The sequence below is a fragment of the Dermochelys coriacea genome, chromosome 6 (assembly GCF_009764565.3).
Source record: "Dermochelys coriacea isolate rDerCor1 chromosome 6, rDerCor1.pri.v4, whole genome shotgun sequence".
Lineage (NCBI taxonomy): Eukaryota > Metazoa > Chordata > Testudines > Dermochelyidae > Dermochelys > Dermochelys coriacea.
The window spans coordinates 27,669,819-27,687,440 of NC_050073.1; the positions used below are offsets into that span (position 1 = coordinate 27,669,819).

The 17,622-nt window shown below is 41.8% G+C and overlaps 1 protein-coding gene across 7 annotated transcripts in view; it reads left to right on the forward strand.

Annotated features, from left to right (window-relative positions):
* Positions 1-284: 284 nt before the first annotated feature.
* COPB1 (COPI coat complex subunit beta 1) overlaps positions 285-17,622 on the forward strand; it is a 62,859-nt gene continuing 45,521 nt past the window's right edge. For 2 of the 7 annotated variants that reach the window (XM_043517011.1, XM_038406178.2), the window contains exons 1-5: positions 285-823; positions 9,640-9,790; positions 12,808-13,037; positions 15,787-15,956; positions 16,677-16,791. In XM_043517011.1, coding sequence (XP_043372946.1) covers positions 9,700-9,790; positions 12,808-13,037; positions 15,787-15,956; positions 16,677-16,791 — 606 coding nt within the window. In that variant the 5' untranslated portion in view covers positions 285-823; positions 9,640-9,699. Of the gene's footprint in view, positions 824-3,319; positions 3,446-9,639; positions 9,791-12,807; positions 13,038-15,786; positions 15,957-16,676; positions 16,792-17,622 lie in introns of those variants that run through there. The other 5 variants (XM_043517013.1, XM_043517012.1, XM_043517009.1 and 2 more) reach the window with 4 other exon arrangements.

Genomic DNA, 17,622 nt, shown 5'->3' on the forward strand with positions numbered 1-17,622 from the left:
TTATCATACACACTGTAAGGAGAGTGATCACTTAAGATAAGCCATCACCAGCAGCAGGGGGGGGAAAAGGAGGAAAACCTTTCATGGTGACAAGCAGGTAGGCTAATTCCAGCAGTTAACACGAATATCAGAGGAACAGTGGGGGATGGGGTGGGGGGGAGAAATACCATGGGGAAATAGTTTTACTTTGTGTAATGACCCATCCACTCCCAGTCTCTATTCAAGCCTAAGTTAATTGTATGCAGTTTGCAAATTAACGCCAATTCAGCAGTCTCTCAGTGTTTGGAACGGGGCTTGTTCTCTGTTTTGCAGCAGCGACCTTCAGGCCTGGTCACCAGTTTCATCAGCTGCCGGCCGGGGCCCAGCACGCCCCCAGCGCCAGGCTGGTTCAAACGCGCGGCCTTTGGCCGCCACGCCACGCCGCGCCGCGGCGCGGGGGTGAGCTCCAGCCGCCTGGCCGGGGCGTGCCCCGCGCTCTGCCCAGGACACCCGGGGGCAGTGACGTGGCGGCTCGGACGGTCAGGGCTCACGGTCACGCAGCGAGTGAGGGCTGCGCGCGGGGCTGGGGCTAGCCCATTCAAAGGCGCCGGCCCCTCCCATTCCGCGCGGGGTGCGCGCGCAGGGAGTGAGCACGGCGGAGTCCCCCCCCCCCGTTGTGCGTTGCTTCGTACGGAGGAGGCGTGTCCTACTACGGCCGCCGTACTACCGATGTGGTCCGTCACCGTCGCGCGGAGCGGTTCCACGTCAGCCACAGCCGAGCAGCGGGCACAGCCGGGAGGGAGCCGGGGCTGGAGGGGGCTGCCGCGGGCAGCACGGGAGGCAGGTACAGCGCCGAGGGCGGCTGCGGAGTGTGGAGGGCGCGAGCTCCTCCGCTGGGCCCGTGTCGCCTTGAGGGCCGCGGCCAGAGACTGGCCCCCGCACCCTTCTGGAGCCAGCGGCCTCGCTGCGGTCTCGCCGGGCACCAGCCTGCCCTGGGCCGCTCCTGCGGCCTCCCGGGCAGTCCGGGCTGAGCCGCGGCCGCGGGGGTGGGAGCGGTTCCCCTGGGCGGCAGCCGGTCCGAGCCCTGCTCTTGGGGGTCCCCGGGGGTTGCGGTCGCCGTGCGGCCGACGAGTCAGCCGGTAGCGCGGCCCGGCGCCAGAGCGGGGAGTCGGGACCCCCGGGGTCTCTTCCCCGGTCTGCCACCGATTTGTTTCGTGACCTGCGAGGCAGTCGCGGAGCCGGGTCTGTGCAGTGCTGGGGAGGTGATGCAGAGAGGTTTAAACTTCAGGCCGCCCCCATGCGATTGACTTTGTCCCTCTGGACTCGCAGTACAGTTAACTGGGGTTTCCAGCGGGTAGGGTGACCGGACAGCAAATGTGAAAAATTGGGACGGGGGGTGGGGGGATAATAGGAGATTAAAAAGAAAAAGACCCCCAAATCGGGACAGTCTCTATAAAATCGGGACATCTGGTCACCCTACTCGCGGACGCAGAGGCTGCCTGTCCAAAACTCATTGCAGGGTCGGGGTGTGAGGTTGCAGCTTTACTTTGATTTCTTTTCCCCTTTGCTAAAAATTCTCATTCTTTTTGGACTGAAACTTTCTGCGACAAATAAAATTGTGGGAAGTTTCAACAAAGATCCGTTCCACTGATTGATTGTTTTCTTTCTAGGTTCTTAAACTTATGTATGTTTGTTTATTGTTATGGTTATTTAGCAATATTGTTAAATCTATGGAGTCAATATGAATACAAGGACAATGAAAAGTTATATCTATATATATTTATAATGGAGGTTATGAAATAAACCTTTATTTCTATTTACTATTTACATTTCTCATTTTATAGACATATATTTGAATAGCTTTGTGCTGGAGCATTCCCATTGAAGTCAGTGGCACATGCGTTTGCAGGTTTCCGGCCATGGCTATAGCAGTTCATCTTTTTTTTTTTTTTTTTCCTCCCCCTTAAAAATTAGGAAAAATGTGAAATAAAAGCCACTGAACTTTTAAACTTTGAACTAATTATGTGGCTAATTCTCATCAAGGAATAGTCACTTGGAAAAATGAAAAGAGAACTTTTTGAATTGATGTTATAAGCAATTATAAATTTGCCTTGCATTCTTGATGGATGTTTTTATCCTGTATCTTCAGAGCAGTGAGTTTTAAAATAAGTGAAGTTGCTGAAAAACAGTTATACAGCTCTATAGTTCTAGGGCTATGGTTTACGGCAGGGGTTCCCAAACTTGGTTCGCGGATTGTTCAGGGTAAGCCCCTGGCAGGCTGCAAAACGCTTTGTTTACCTGAGCATCCACAGGTACGGCCGCTCCCAGTGGCCGCGGTTCGCCGTTCCCGGCCAATGGGAGCTGGTTTAGGGCAATGGTTCTCAACCAGGGGCGTGTGTATCCTTAGGGGTATGCAGAGGTCTTTCAGGGAGGGTACATCAACTCATCTAGATATTTGCCTAGTTTTACAACAGGCTTCGTAAAAAGTAGTAGCGAAATCAGTACAAACTAAAATTTCATACAGACAATGACTAGTTTATACTGTTCTATATATTATACACCAAAATATAAGTACAATATATATATATTCCAATAGATTTATTTTATAATTACATGGTAAAAATGAAGAAGTAAGCAATTTTTTTAGTAATTGTGCTCTGTGACGCTTGTATTTTTATGCCTGATTTTGTGAGCAAGTGGTTTTAAGTGAGGTAAAACTGGGGGGTACACAACAAATCAGACTCCTGAAAGAGGTACAGTAGTCTGGAAAGGTTGGGAGCCCCTAGTTTAGGGTATGTAATGTAGAGTTGTTTTTAACAGATTTGTGCAAAAGAGAATTGCATAGCTCCATAGTATGCAGCTTTGTTCTCAGTTTAAAAATAAAAGTTAAATGCAAAAATCTGTGTCTATGAAATGTTAACACTGAAAACCTAAAATGAATAAAATCAAGAAATGCAACAATTACGATTCTTACAGCTTAACTCTTAAGAATTTTCAGCACTTGTGAAATGTTTTATATTGGCAAAGTGTTTTATGTACACTGACCAACAATACCTGATTATACCTTCCATGAAGCCTCACATGATTCTCAAGACATTTATCAGAGTAGCAGCCGTGTTAGTCTGTATTCTCAAAAAGAAAAGGAGTACTTGTGGCACCTTAGAGACTAACAAATTTATTTGAGCATAAGCTTTCGTGAGCTACAGCTCACTTCATCGGATGGAAGCATCCACCAAATGCATCCGATGAAGTGAGCTGTAGCTCACGAAAGCTTATGCTCTAATAAATTTGTTAGTCTCTAAGGTGCCACAAGTACTCCTTTTCTTTTTTCAAGACATTTACAGGCTTGTAACTGATGTGAGCAGAGTTATTGTAGCAACCACATAGAAGTTTATACGCACTGCTTGCATATTTTTGTGGCGCTTATGGTGACCATGAGCACCATGTTTCAAATTTCTCAAAATGAGTAAGTTTCAGCGGCTGAACTCAGTGGGGTACAGGGTCACATGGACAGTTGGCATTAATGTAGACCATTATTATAGTTCTGATGCAGCTTTAACTTAACAGACCTTCAGACTTAACGCAGTATGTAACCTAGTGCTCCAAATAGGAACTACCAACGAAGGTTCCCCTTCTCTTATTACTAAATGCGTATGTAACAGTGGGAGCTCTGACAGAGCTTAGAAAATTTGACACGGAAGTTCTGGAGGAATGCTCATATTAGAAGGTGTTGGTTTTTTTTTTTTTTAACGAGTAGTTGAATTTCATCAGTTTAAACAAGTTTTAAATCTGTATCTTCATCCTTTTCTTGATATGTGATAGGAAAGACCTAGTCAAGGGCCAAAAAGTCAGGCAACCCTTGTCATCACCCACACTCAGATATTCCTAAAGTTTATCCTAAAGGGTTTCAACTTGTCACCAGGGTCAGGAAGGGATTCTTCTCTCTCTCTCCCCCTTCCTTCCCCCTGCCCCCCCCCAATGTATTGTGGAAGAGGTTTGTTTTGTTTTTTTAATCTTCTTATGAAGCATCAGGAGGTGACCATGGCTAGAGAGGGGACATTGGGGGTGGGGGTCGTCCAGGGTTCTGCATAACATCGAGCATTCTCTCAGGTGCTTGGCTGGCTGGTTCATGCTCATGTGCTCAGGATCTAACTGATCACCAGATGTGGGAGCAGGAGGGAATTTCCCCCCAAGTCACATTGGTAGTGACATTGGGATTTTTGCCTTCCTCTGCAGCATATGGGTGCAGATCACTTGCTAGGACTATCTGGGTATATCTCAACCGTTTCCCTGCCATTAGAACATAAGAATGGCCATACTGGGTCAGACCAATGGTCCATCTAGCCCAATATTCTGGCTTCTGACAGTGGCCAATGCCAGGTGCTTCAGAGGGAATGAACAGAACAGGTAATCATCAAGTGATTCATCCCCTGTTGCTCATTCCCAGCTTCTGGCAAACAGAGGCTAGGGGCACTTCAGAGCATTTTGTATCCCTGCTCATCTTGGCTAATAGTCATTGGTGGACCTATCCTCCATGAATTTATCTCGTTCTTTTTTGAACCCTGTTACAGTCTTGGCCTTCACAACATCCTCTGTCAAAGAGTTTCAACGGTTGATTGTGTGTTGTGTGAAGAAATACTTCCCTTTTGTTTGTTTTAAACCTACTGCCTATTAATTTCATTTGGTGACCCCTAGTTCTTGTGTGATGATGAGGAGTGAATAACACCAAGTTGAAAAGTCCCAATCTTATTAATCTCTACTCATATGGAAGCTGTTCCACAGCCCTAATCATTTTTGTTGCCCTTTTCTGTACCTTTTCCAATTCCAAAATGTCTTTTTTGAGATGGAGTGACCAGATCTGCATTCAGTATTCAAGATGTGGGTGTACCATGGATTTATATAGAGATAATATGATATTTTCTGTCTTATTATCTATCCCTTTCTTAACGATTCCCAACCTTCCGTTAGCTTTTTTTGACTGCCTCTGTACATTGAGTGGATGTTTTCGGAGAACTATACACAATGACTCCAAGATCTTTCTTGAGTGGTAACTCTTTGTAGTTAAATTCAAAGCAGACTATCCTTATCAGTTTTGTATCATCTGCAAATTTTGCCACCTCCAGTGTTTACCCCTTTTTCCAGTTCATTTGTGAATATGTTGAGTGGTACTGATGTGAGGACAGATCCCTGAGGGACACCACTATTTGTGTCTCCATTCTGAAAAATGACTATTTTTTCCTACCATTTCAGAGTAGCAGCCGTGTTAGTCACCCCCCACTGTTCCTCTGATATTCTTAAAAAGAAAAGGAGTACTTGTGGCACCTTAGAGACTAACAAATTTATTAGAGCATAAGCTTTCGTGAGCTACAGCTCACTTCATCGGATGCTGTAGCTCACGAAAGCTTATGCTCTAATAAATTTGTTAGTCTCTAAGGTGCCACAAGTACTCCTTTTCTTTTTGCGAATACAGACTAACACGGCTGCTACTCTGAAATCTGATATTCTTGTTAACTGCTGGAATTAGCCTACCTTGCTTGTCACCATGAAAGGTTTTCCTCCTTTCCCCCCCCCCCCCCCCCCGCTGTTGGTGATGGCTTATCTTAAGTGATCACTCTCCTTACAGTGTGTATGATAAACCCATTGTTTCATGTTCTCTGTGTGTGTGTATAGAAATCTCTCCTCTGCTTTTTCCACCAAATGCATCCGATGAAGTGAGCTGTAGCTCACGAAAGCTTATGCTCTAATAAATTTGTTAGTCTCTAAGGTGCCACAAGTACTCCTTTTCTTTTTCCTACCATTTGTTTCCTATCTTTAAACTGGTTACGGATCCATGAGAGGACCTTCCCTTTTATTCCATGACAGCTTACTTTGCTTAAGAGCCTTTGGTGAGGGACTTTGTCAAAGGCTTTCTGAAAATCTAAGTGAACTATATCCCCTGGATCACTCTTGTCCACATGCTTGTTGACCCCCTCAAAGAATTTTAGTAGATTGATGAGGCATAATTTCCCTTTACAAAAATCGTGTTGACTCTTCCCCCAACAAATTGTGTTCATCTATGTGTCTGATAATTCTGTTCTTCATTATAATTTCAACCAATTTGCCTGGTACTGAAGTTAGACTTACCAGCCTGTAACTGCCAGGATCATCTCAGGAGCCTTTTTTTAAAAATGGCATCACATTAGCTATCCTCTAGTCATCTGGTACAGACGCTGATTTGAATGATAAGTTGCATATCACAGGTTTCAGAGTAGCAGCCATGTTAGTCTGTATTCGCAAAAAGAAAAGGCGTACTGATGGCACCTTAGAGACTAACAAATTTATTAGAGGTTTCAGAGTAGCAGCCGTGTTAGTCTGTATTCTCAAAAAGAAAAGGAGTACTTCCTGGACACTACGGTGCTAATAAGCGATGGTCACATAAACACCACCCTATATCGGAAACCTACTGACCGCTATTCCTACCTACATGCCTCTAGCTTTCATCCAGATCATACCATTCGATCCATTGTCTACAGCCAAGCGCTACGATATAACCGCATTTGCTCCAACCCCTCAGACAGAGACAAACACCTACAAGATCTCTATCATGCATTCCTACAACTACAATACCCACCTGCTGAAGTGAAGAAACAGATTGACAGAGCCAGAAGAGTACCCAGAAGTCACCTACTACAGGACAGGCCCAACAAAGAAAACAACAGAACGCCACTAGCCATCACCTTCAGCCCCCAACTAAAACCTCTCCAACGCATCATCAAGGATCTACAACCTATCCTGAAGGACGAGCCATCGCTCTCTCAGATCTTGGGAGACAGACCAGTCCTTGCTTACAGACAGCCCCCCAATCTGAAGCAAATACTCACCAGCAACCACACACCACACAACAGAACCACTAACCCAGGAACCTATCCTTGCAACAAAGCCCGTTGCCAACTCTGTCCACATATCTATTCAGGGGATACCATCATAGGGCCTAATCACATCAGCCACACTATCAGAGGCTCGTTCACCTGCGCATCTACCAATGTGATATATGCCATCATGTGCCAGCAATGCCCCTCTGCCATGTACATTGGCCAAACTGGACAGTCTCTACGTAAAAGAATGAATGGACACAAATCAGACGTCAAGAATTATAACATTCAAAAACCAGTTGGAGAACACTTCAATCTCTCTGGTCACTCGATCACAGACCTAAGAGTGGCTATACTTCAACAAAAAAGCTTCAAAAACAGACTCCAAGGAGAGACTGCTGAATTGGAATTAATTTGCAAACTGGATACAATTAACTTAGGCTTGAATAGAGACTGGGAATGGATGAGTCATTACACAAAGTAAAACTATTTCCCCATGGTATTTCTCCCTCCCACCCCCCCCCACCCCCCACTGTTCCTCTGATATTCTTGTTAACTGCTGGAATTAGCCTACCTGCTTGTCACCATGAAAGGTTTTCCTCCTTTTCCCCCCCCCTGCTGCTGGTGATGGCTTATCTTAAGTGATCACTCTCCTTACAGTGTGTATGATAAACCCATTGTTTCATGTTCTCTGTGTGTGTGTATATAAATCTCTCCTCTGCTTTTTCCACCAAATGCATCCGATGAAGTGAGCTGTAGCTCACGAAAGCTTATGCTCTAATAAATTTGTTAGTCTCTAGGGTGCCACAAGTACTCGTTTTCTTTTTGCATATCACAGTTAGTAGTGCTGCAATTTCGAGTTCCTTCAGAACTCTTGGGTGAATACCATCTGGTCCTGGTGACTTGTTCTGTTTAATTTACCAATTTGTTCCAAAACCACCTCTAATGACCCCTCAATTGGGACAGTTCTTCAGATTTGTCATCTAAAAAGAATGCCTCGGGTTTGGGAATCTCCCTCACCTACTCAGTCGTGAAGATCTATGCGAAAAATTCATTAAGTTTCTTGCAGTGGCCTTATTTTCCTTGAGTGCTCCTCGGTCCTTCCAGTTTTCTGATTGTGGCAGATAATATAGTCTATTCACCTATGGGCTGTAATACTTTGATCTCATTTCAGTTGGTGGATTAGTGTACGGGGTGGTTGTTAGTACTGGTGGCCTGTGCTATAGGAAGTCAGACTAAATGATTCTTCTGCCCTTAAACCCTGACTCGTTCACACCTGTTTTCACACATTTATAACTTCCTGATGCATTATGCTTTGGGGCTCAAATGATCAAGTTTACTACTCTGTTAGTGGCTAAAAATCTCATACTGTATAGCATATTTAATAAATATTAAAATAGAGAGTCACAAAACTCCATAGTAAAGGGTATATTTCAATTTCCATTTTGAGACCAAATCTGAACTACTTGCATACAACTTCCAGGGAAAAAAAAGCTACTTTCTGCATAAATTTATTATGGGTAATCTCTACCCAGAGAATTCTTAAGTTTGAAATTAATTGAACAGATGGTTACAAGATGTTGGAAAAGTGACAGTTTTCATTTTAAAAAAAAATCTCGTAATTAAAACATTACTATGTAAAGCTTCAAACTTGTTTTATGTATGAGTTCTTAATAAGAACTAGTGAAAAGGACTTTTTACACCAAAAATGCTCAGTTATTACAGGGTGATCTCCAATATGTGTTCTGATTTTTGTGAAATACCTAACAAACCTTAAAAGATTCACTCTCCTAACTTAAGGTTATAGCTTCACAGGATAGTTAGGTTCTCTCAAGTTAGTTTAGCCCAAGTGAGAGCTTCATATTGCAAAGCAATTCATATTTGGAGGCTGTTCCAGAACTTCATCCCTCTGATGGTTAGAAACCTTCTAATTTCCAGCCTGGATTTGTTCATGGACAGTTTATATAAATATTCTTGTGCCAACATTTTTCCTTTAGCTTAAATAGCTTTTTACTCTCCCTGGTATTTACTTGTCTAATGTATTTATAGATAGTAATCATACACCTTTCAGCCGCCTTTTTGCTAGAGTAAATAAGCCAGGCTCTTCCAGTCTGTAAGACAGGCTCTTCTTTCCATTGATCATAGAAGTGTGGGACTGGAAGATACCTCAGCAGATCATTTAGTCCAGTCCGCTGCACTCATTGCAAGAGTACATAATAACTAGACCATTCCTGACAGGTGTTTGTTTAACCTGTTCTTACAAACCTCCAATGACGGAGATTCCATAACCGCCTTAAGCAATTTGTTCCAGTTTAAATTGTTTCAGTAGTTCTTCTTTACACTTGTTCCAGTTTAAATGAATCTTTAAAGGGTTAAAGGAAATTGTTTTGTAACTTTATAGTATTTGTTACTATTTTATACTTTGCTCTTACAGCACTCTTCATTCATAGATCTGAAAGTGCTTTGCATCCTTATACTCAATCCACTAGATCCTAGCTGCCCCTATAAAACTTGTTCATTAATATCTAAGTAGTTCACATATTCATTAGAATTTTGCATATTACTTTTTCTTTGGGGATTTTGCGTACTTATTTTAATACACAGTACTAATAAGAACATTTATAAAGTGAAAGGAGATCTAACTCTTTGGGGAGAGGTTTTGAATAATGTAGTTTAGAAGTCCTTTAAATCCAAATTTTTAGAGAAATTGAATATTTAATATTTTTGTGGAAATTGCAGTAGCATACTTTTGTGCTGTTTGTTATGCAGTTATTAAAAAGTTCCATTAATTTCATTTTGTTTTTTCTAGAGTGCCTGATATTTGTCAGAAGTAGTTCTTCTATTAAGAAAGTATTTGTGACCAAGAACAATGACAGCTGCAGAGAATGTATGTTATACGTTGATTAATGTTCCAATGGATTCAGAACCACCATCTGAAATCAGCTTAAAAAATGACCTAGGCAAGTAATGTACTTTATGGCTAACAAGCTATTCAGTTTTGCTTGAATTAACTCTTGTTTTTCTTTCTCATTATATGATAACCTTTAATATAATACTGTAAAATATAAAACCAATCTCTCAAACTAATTGCTTTTATAGTTATTTTAAAAAGTACATAACTATAATATTATGTTTAAATAAACTTAATTTGGTAATTGAAAAATTTAACCTTTATCCATAATATTACTCTTCTAAGTCCAGTAAAAAGGTAGTCAGCATAGACCTGTACTTAAGTATGGGAGTTCAATAGGACTACTCACTCACTTAAATACTTTGCTGAATTGAGGCCCTAGTTGGTGAATATAGGATCTAAAGCACCTATCAGAATATGCCTTACAATTTAAAAGCAAGAAATCTTGGGGCAAAGTTATCATTCTGTTTTATGACTTGAATACTTTTCAAGGATCCCAAGACCTGTTTGAGGATGGGAAATAGAGAGAGGTTACTTCATGGTAAAGCCTTCTTTTTGGCCACTCAAATAAAAATTCAATCTACTAAGTAAACTCTCTCCTATGCATAAAAAAGTAAAACGTAATTCCTTTCTGTATTTCATGTATGTAGAAAGATAGCACTTCCTATTCAGGTCAGTGAGAGTCAAAGTAGTCTTACAATGCAGATTTCAAGGAGAGTTCCTGTTTGCAAGTTATGTTCTGCCACATCACGTATTGGAATACTTCAACCAGTCTGAAAGCAGAGAAAGGAAAGAGTAGAATACCTCCAAAAACCACTTGAAATAATTAACATTTCCAAAGCCAGTAGTACTCTAGCAACCATTTCCTCCCCATAATTCAAGAGTACCTACATTAGCATGTGTTGGGTCGGAAGTCTGTCCACTGCAAAATAAATGTCTGATGGCCCTAGCAATCTCTTCTAATTAAATACTGATGTATACAGCAATCTGTGAATTTAGGTTTGCTGGATTAATGTTAGATTTTGAAACTTGAGGGAAGATTTCCTCTGTTTACAGTGTTTTGGTAGTAACTATCCACTAATGACATGTCATTTATATAGATGCTATCTTGATTGTATCTGAGCAAGTCTCTCTTTTTGTGTCTGTTAACTCTCTCTCTTTTCCTATTTATGTAGTACATATTTGTACTCAGGTAGATTTAATAAGGAATGCACTGATAGGTGAGGTTTTTCGTAGGAGTGGGTGGGTGAGATTCTGTGGCCTGCGCTGCGCAGGAGGTTGGACTAGATGATCAGAATGGTCCCTTCTGACCTTAGTATCTATGAATCTATGACATACTGGAGTCTTTAAGTTTTTGCTGCTTTGTAGTTCAGTACATATTGCCAACACTATTGCATTCTTACTAACTCAGAGGTTACTCCTGAGGGCATTCTGCCCCCAAAAAATTAAAAATTATGCACACAATAGTTTAAAATTCTGCAAATTTTATTTGCTAAATAAATGTGGATGCTCCAGCATGATGTTGTGGAACACAGGCTACTGGCTGCACAGAGGTGGGAGATCACTATGCACTCCTCTCCCGTCCTCGGGACATGGACTCAGCGATGAGGCTGCACCCAACCCTGACACAGTGCAAGGACTGGGCTTGCTCCAGAAACACCCCTTGGCCCTGCCTCTTTATGCCAGGCACACTGTTTGGGCAGGCAGATTCAGGAAGGTAGGATCCAAGGGTGGAGGGGCTTAGTGTTGGGGGGAATCCAAGTGTGGGTTGAGGGGATTCTATGTGGGGCAGTCTGGGTGCGGGTGGCTCAGTGGGGGATCTCTACAGTAATGGGACTCTGCAGGAGGGATCAACAGTAATGGGACTCTGCAGGAGGGGTCCAGGTGAAGGTGGTTGGGGTTTGGGGTGGGGAAGTCTGGGCGTAGCGGGGGAGTCTTGGTGTGGGGGGCTCAGTGGGAGGTCCAGATGCTGGGGGGAGAGGGGCTTAGTGGGATGGGGATCCAGGTGCAACTCTTTGGGGCTCAGTGGGCTAGGGATCTGGGTGCAGGCGGCTCGGAGAGGTCTAGGTGCAGGGGGAGTGAGACTCATGGGGGGGGTTCTGATTGCGGGGTGTGTGGCTCGGCAGGAGGGTCTGGGTATGAGGGGGTATGGAAGCACGGGGGTTGGGGGGAAAGGAGCAGCAGCTCCCTGTAGAGGGATCCCTTCCCATGCAGCTGAGGAGTGATGGGCGCAGGAAGCGGGGGGAGGGGCAGTTTGCAGAGCTTCCGGCAGCTGGGGGAGAAATCTGAGGGTGGGTCTGACCCAGCCCCAGATTTCGTGCAGGGGAAGAGGAAGTCCCATCCTCCCCTGCCCAGCCAGGACTAGCAGCGGAGCCTGGTGCAGGGTAGGAGCCACCAGCCTAGTCTTCCCCAGTCCTGCCCCTCTGCCCCACAGTGATTTAAGTCTCTGCTGGCTGCCCTCAGCATCCAAAATATACTGCTGGGGAGGATTGTATGACCACTCTTGGGCTTCCCTTTGCTTCCCCATCAAAGTCATTTTTTTGTGAGGAAGCAAAGAAGTCTGCAGGAGACATAAATTCTGTGCATACGCAGTTGTGCAGAATTCCCCCAGAAGTAAGAGGTGCCTATGCAAGAATGACTGCAACACCATAATGCATTGTGATTTCCTCGTGTGAATATGGTCTGTCAGTAATGAAATTCCCTTCATTAGAGCTGTCTAGTGGAATTAACTGAGCTTCATTGGACGCTAAATTAGAGTTGTATTTATTAAATCTCCCATGCTCATTTTTATTCTCTTAAATTTAGGAGTATGCATTCATTAGCGCACTCTTTAGCACAGTCTGGTCCTGGTCTTTGACTAGGACTGCTAGGTGCCATGGTAATACAAAAAAATAATAATGTAGTGGTGTCCTGAGGGGCGAGGTTTATATTTGCTGGCATCAAAGATCAATATTTCTGTTACATTGTTTTAACCAGCCTTGATTATTTAAGTAATTCTGGGAGTGGCTGTTACTTTGCCACTTTCTGTAATTGCTGTGCTTTTGAACTCCTCCTTCCCTCTACCAGAAAAAGGAGATGTAAAGTCTAAGACAGAGGCCTTGAAGAAAGTAATTATCATGATCCTGAACGGTGAAAAACTACCTGGACTTCTGATGACTATTATTCGTTTTGTACTGCCTCTTCAAGATCATACCATCAAAAAACTGCTGTTAGTCTTTTGGGAGATAGTTCCGAAGACCACTCTGGATGGCAAACTGTTGCAAGAAATGATCCTTGTATGTGATGCCTATAGAAAGGTAAACATGTTTGTTCTGTGTTTTTATGCCCTATCACCCTTGTATCTGACCGATCTCTACATAAAGCATATCCAGGTAATATAATATTTTGATTCAAATGAGTGAATGCACTGCATTCCTTTCCTCAGTGACCTAACCACTCTAACTTAATGCGTCAGAGTTGAGGAATTGCCGGCCGGAAGATCTGTTGCCAAGAAAATACAAACACTTTCAGTTATGCCTAAACAAAGATATGCACTGTCTGGTTTCCAGCAGGAGTGGAGCTGAGTGGTGAGGGCCAACTCTGTTACGTTTTCCTGTGATATCTTCTCTGGGGATTAAGTGTTGATGCAATTGTTATGAGGGAGTATAAAAGGGAGAGGTTATCTTTGAAATAACTCTCTCTCCTATGCTATTTAGGATTTCACAGATGGTAACCAGCACCTTCAGCTATACCTGGACGTGAAATTGCAGCATACATGTCCATGTGTAATACGTAGTTATCAGTTTGTCTTACCTTCTAAAAGATGGGATATGTGTCTGGTCTAGCTGGAGCATTCAGGTAGCCCTGGATAGAGTTAGTTGTATTTGTGTAGTTAAGTGCTAAAGGCATGGACTATTGTGGCATGCTCTGCATCTGAGATGAAAGGTTGTAATTTCTTGGCCAGTTGCAGATAAAAGTTGATGTTTCTGGTCATTGCTGATATCTTTTGTCTTATGTAGTGTTGTAGCCATGTTGGTCCCGGAGTTTTAGAGAGACAAGGTGGGTGAAGTAATACCTTTCATTGGACCAACTTCTGTTGGTGTGAGAGGCAAGTTTTCGAGCTTACAGAGACCTGATGAACTTTATGTAAGCTCGAAAGCTTCACTCTCTCACCAACAGAAGTTGGTCCAACGAAAGATGTTGCCTCACTCAGCTTGCGTCTCTAATATTTTTTGTATTAATCAGATTTAGTCTGTGAGCTAGTTTTCGTCCACTCACTGGAAGTTCCAGGAAATAGCTCTGTTGAGATAATGGAAAAGAGGCACACACCTGATCATCATAGTGGTTTTAATGTTTCCCTCTGTGGCTTCACAAACACTGAACAAAAGAGTCCTCAATTTTTTACCCTGTGGGATTCCATTGGTGAGAAACAATGAGAAAATACTGATTAGTGTGACAGATAGTGGTTTCAGCACATTAGTTGCCCAACTGTTGTCAAAACATTTTTATAGACGTTGCAAAAAAGTTCTAAGAAAGGATTAGAAAGAAGGCAAGGCATTATGGGGGACTCCTCCCATACAAAATGGGAGCATGAGAGAAAGCATGAAAGTACTTGTTCAGAAATGTAATGAGTGGACAGTGAAGGCTGGCATCATCGACAGAGCAGAAGTGGGATGCCATCTCAAGATCAGTGGCATAGGTCTAATAGAATCAACCTGTAGTTCTCATCTTTTTGAGGAGACTGACTGCTGAGATCACTAGATTCTGTGGCATGTCCAGGTTTGAGACCCAACTGAATATGGTCCAAAAAGGAGGATATTGGATGCTGCTAGATTTTGGCATTCTGTCACCTATCCCTCAGAAAGAGTTTAGAAATAGGGCAGAAATTGGCAAGTTTGAGCGGGGACCAGATCCTACTGTGTTTAAAGGTGGTCACAACTTGCCTTCTGTCAAGGAGGCATTAATTATAGCTATCAATAAAGAGCACAAACATTTTACACTTGGAGGGTCATAACTTCAGCTTGTTGGAATGAGCATTTCTCTTCCAGTGCATTTGAAACTTACTGTTCTGAAACTGGGGGAAGAGACTGTACATTCATTCTTTTCTGCACTGATGTACTGCTTTGATGCCACTGAGACTGTCCTGAATCTGATTAACATTATCCTTGAAATATGGTTAGAGAACTTCACTATCAGAAACATTTGATTTTGAGATCTAGTTGACGGTCTGGAGTAATACAACAGCATTGCTAGACCACACTCTTTCCGATGAAATCTTCAAATTATGAAAATATGGATAGTCAGTTACTTTTCCTAGGCTTTTTTTAATTGCCATTTTCAATCAGAAAAATGTACTAATGTAACGAATCATTCAGCATGGTTGCCACTGAAACACTTTAGGAATTTGCTTGTTTTTGTTGATAACTATATTGGAACTCTACAAGTAGCAGTAAAAGCTTAAAAACTTGAGCCCAAGTAGTATAGCAATGCCACACAAGCGTCTGGGTGTTTACCATTTATAACAAGTATTGCCAAACCTGCCTTCAGCTGTCTTTATGTTTTGGTTACAGACATTCAGATCTCCCTTATTCCACATTCTCCACTTAAGAGAGAAAGATCTGTTATCCCATATGTGGTAATGGTTCTAAATCTATATATAGGTTTCAGAGTAGCAGCCGTGTTAGTCTGTATTCGCAAAAGAAAAGGAGTACTTGTGGCACCTTAGAGACTAACAAATTTATTAGAGCATAAGCTTTCGTGAGCTACAGCTCACTTCATCGGGGGCATCCGATGAAGTGAGCTGTAGCTCACGAAAGCTTATGCTCTAATAAATTTGTTAGTCTCTAAGGTGCCACAAGTACTCCTTTTCTTTTTGCAAATCTATATATAGGGAGTAAAATCATCTCTCCTGTATCTCAATAGCTACTAGTTTAATTACAAAGTTGAGAGTTTATCAGTCCATTTTAGCTCTTGTTCAGAGGGCAAATGTTTACCAGCAGGGAAAATTGTAAAATGGTAAAACTTGGTATTTCAGCAAACACAAATACTTCACTTTTCTTGTTTTAGGATCTTCAGCACCCCAATGAATTTATCCGGGGTTCTACTCTTCGTTTTCTTTGCAAGCTGAAAGAAGCAGAATTACTGGAACCTTTAATGCCAGCTATTCGTGCATGTTTAGAACATCGTCACAGCTATGTGCGCAGAAATGCAGTCCTGGCAATCTACACAATTTACAGGTAAAAACTGTGAATTATTTAAACCTTTGGACCCAAGAGGCCCAGGCTAATGTCAGTAGATTTCACCTGGAAAGTTCTGATAGAAAAGGAGGCTAATATGAGATTCATTTGAATTTTATTTTTGATCCTGCTTAATTCAGTAGGCTTAGAATATTTAGTACCTTTTACCACTACAGCTTTCTCAAATATAACTAAGGCCCTGATCCTGCAAGCCACTTTGAGTGGGCAAACCTCTGCACCTGCCCAGAGCTCCACTGAAATCAGCTTAGTTTAGGTTGTTGGGAATGAAGATTGTACAGCTGCTGTGAATACATAGGAAGTGGGACAACTTTCAGCTAATTTTAATTTTATTTTTTTAAATTTAAGTAGTACAACATTATGATTTAGTTATATATGCAGTAGCAGTAATGTGAAAGTTGTTCTCAAATGAAAACTGTATTTGTGTGATTGAATAATACAAATAAACTAAAATTAAACCAAAACCATTGAGGGAGGGAGGCCTTAGTTACCAGAGTAACAAGCAATAATTCAGTAAATATGAATGAATGGATGTAAGGAATATACACACTTTTTAACATAAGTGCACAAAGGATTTTGAACAAAAAAATAAAGATCCTTCACATTTTAAACATTTTATGTAGAACACATGCAGTTAAATATTTAGCTATATCACTCTGTTTACCTTTCTTACATTTTTCCCCCAAAATCTTTTTTTAAAAGAAACTTTGAACATCTTATACCTGATGCTCCTGAATTGATCCATGATTTCCTGGTGAATGAGAAAGATGCAAGCTGCAAAAGAAATGCATTTATGATGCTAATTCATGCAGATCAGGTAAAATTGGTTGTCCTAATTCTCTTATGTTTTGATATTTTCCTTAAAATTATTTTTGAACATCTAGTTAATGACTGACTAACCAACCTGTTGTTTGATTTGTTAGTGGTGTAAATTATCAAGGTACTTTTGCATAAAATAGGTGCAATTTAGTTAACTATGAAAACTATAAACTAGAAATGAAATATTTTTAAAGGTTTAATTGGTAATAAAAAATACATAGTACAGAAATTTGAGGTAGGAAAGCTCTCAGGTCATGCAAAAGAATACATTTTTGAGAGGTACAGTATGCTTAGTTTCCCTGGTTATACCTTGGCTGTTTAACTTGAGGCAGAGGTAGCTGAATGTTCTATTTTGACTGAAGATAGGTTCCTGTATATCATTTACTGGTTGCTTATTCATAATATGAATTTACACGGGCTTCCAACGTTATTTTTGGAGAAACAGCTTAATAAGTAAAACATTAAAGTTTCCCTGGCTTCTGCAGTTCTGTCTGTCTTTGTTTTGCCGGGCATTTTCAGGGTTTTTAAGAGTTTGAAATCTCTAAACGTAGAGCTAATGGAGCTATTTGTAAACAATTGGATATGGCAGATGTTTTAGTACAACAAATATGCTCCCTTATTTAAAGACCGTTCATAGATTTGGGAAGTATTTGGAAATGTTGAAGAAGAAGAGTAAGGTAAGTGAGGCCTTAACACCTCTCTGTTTTCAAACAGTGCAGTCCCCTTATGTGGAAGGGAGATACACTGGCACTGAGAGGCATAATCATTTTTAGCCATATGAAGATTTGCCACATTACCTACCATTTTGTAACTTGTATTAGCTATTTAT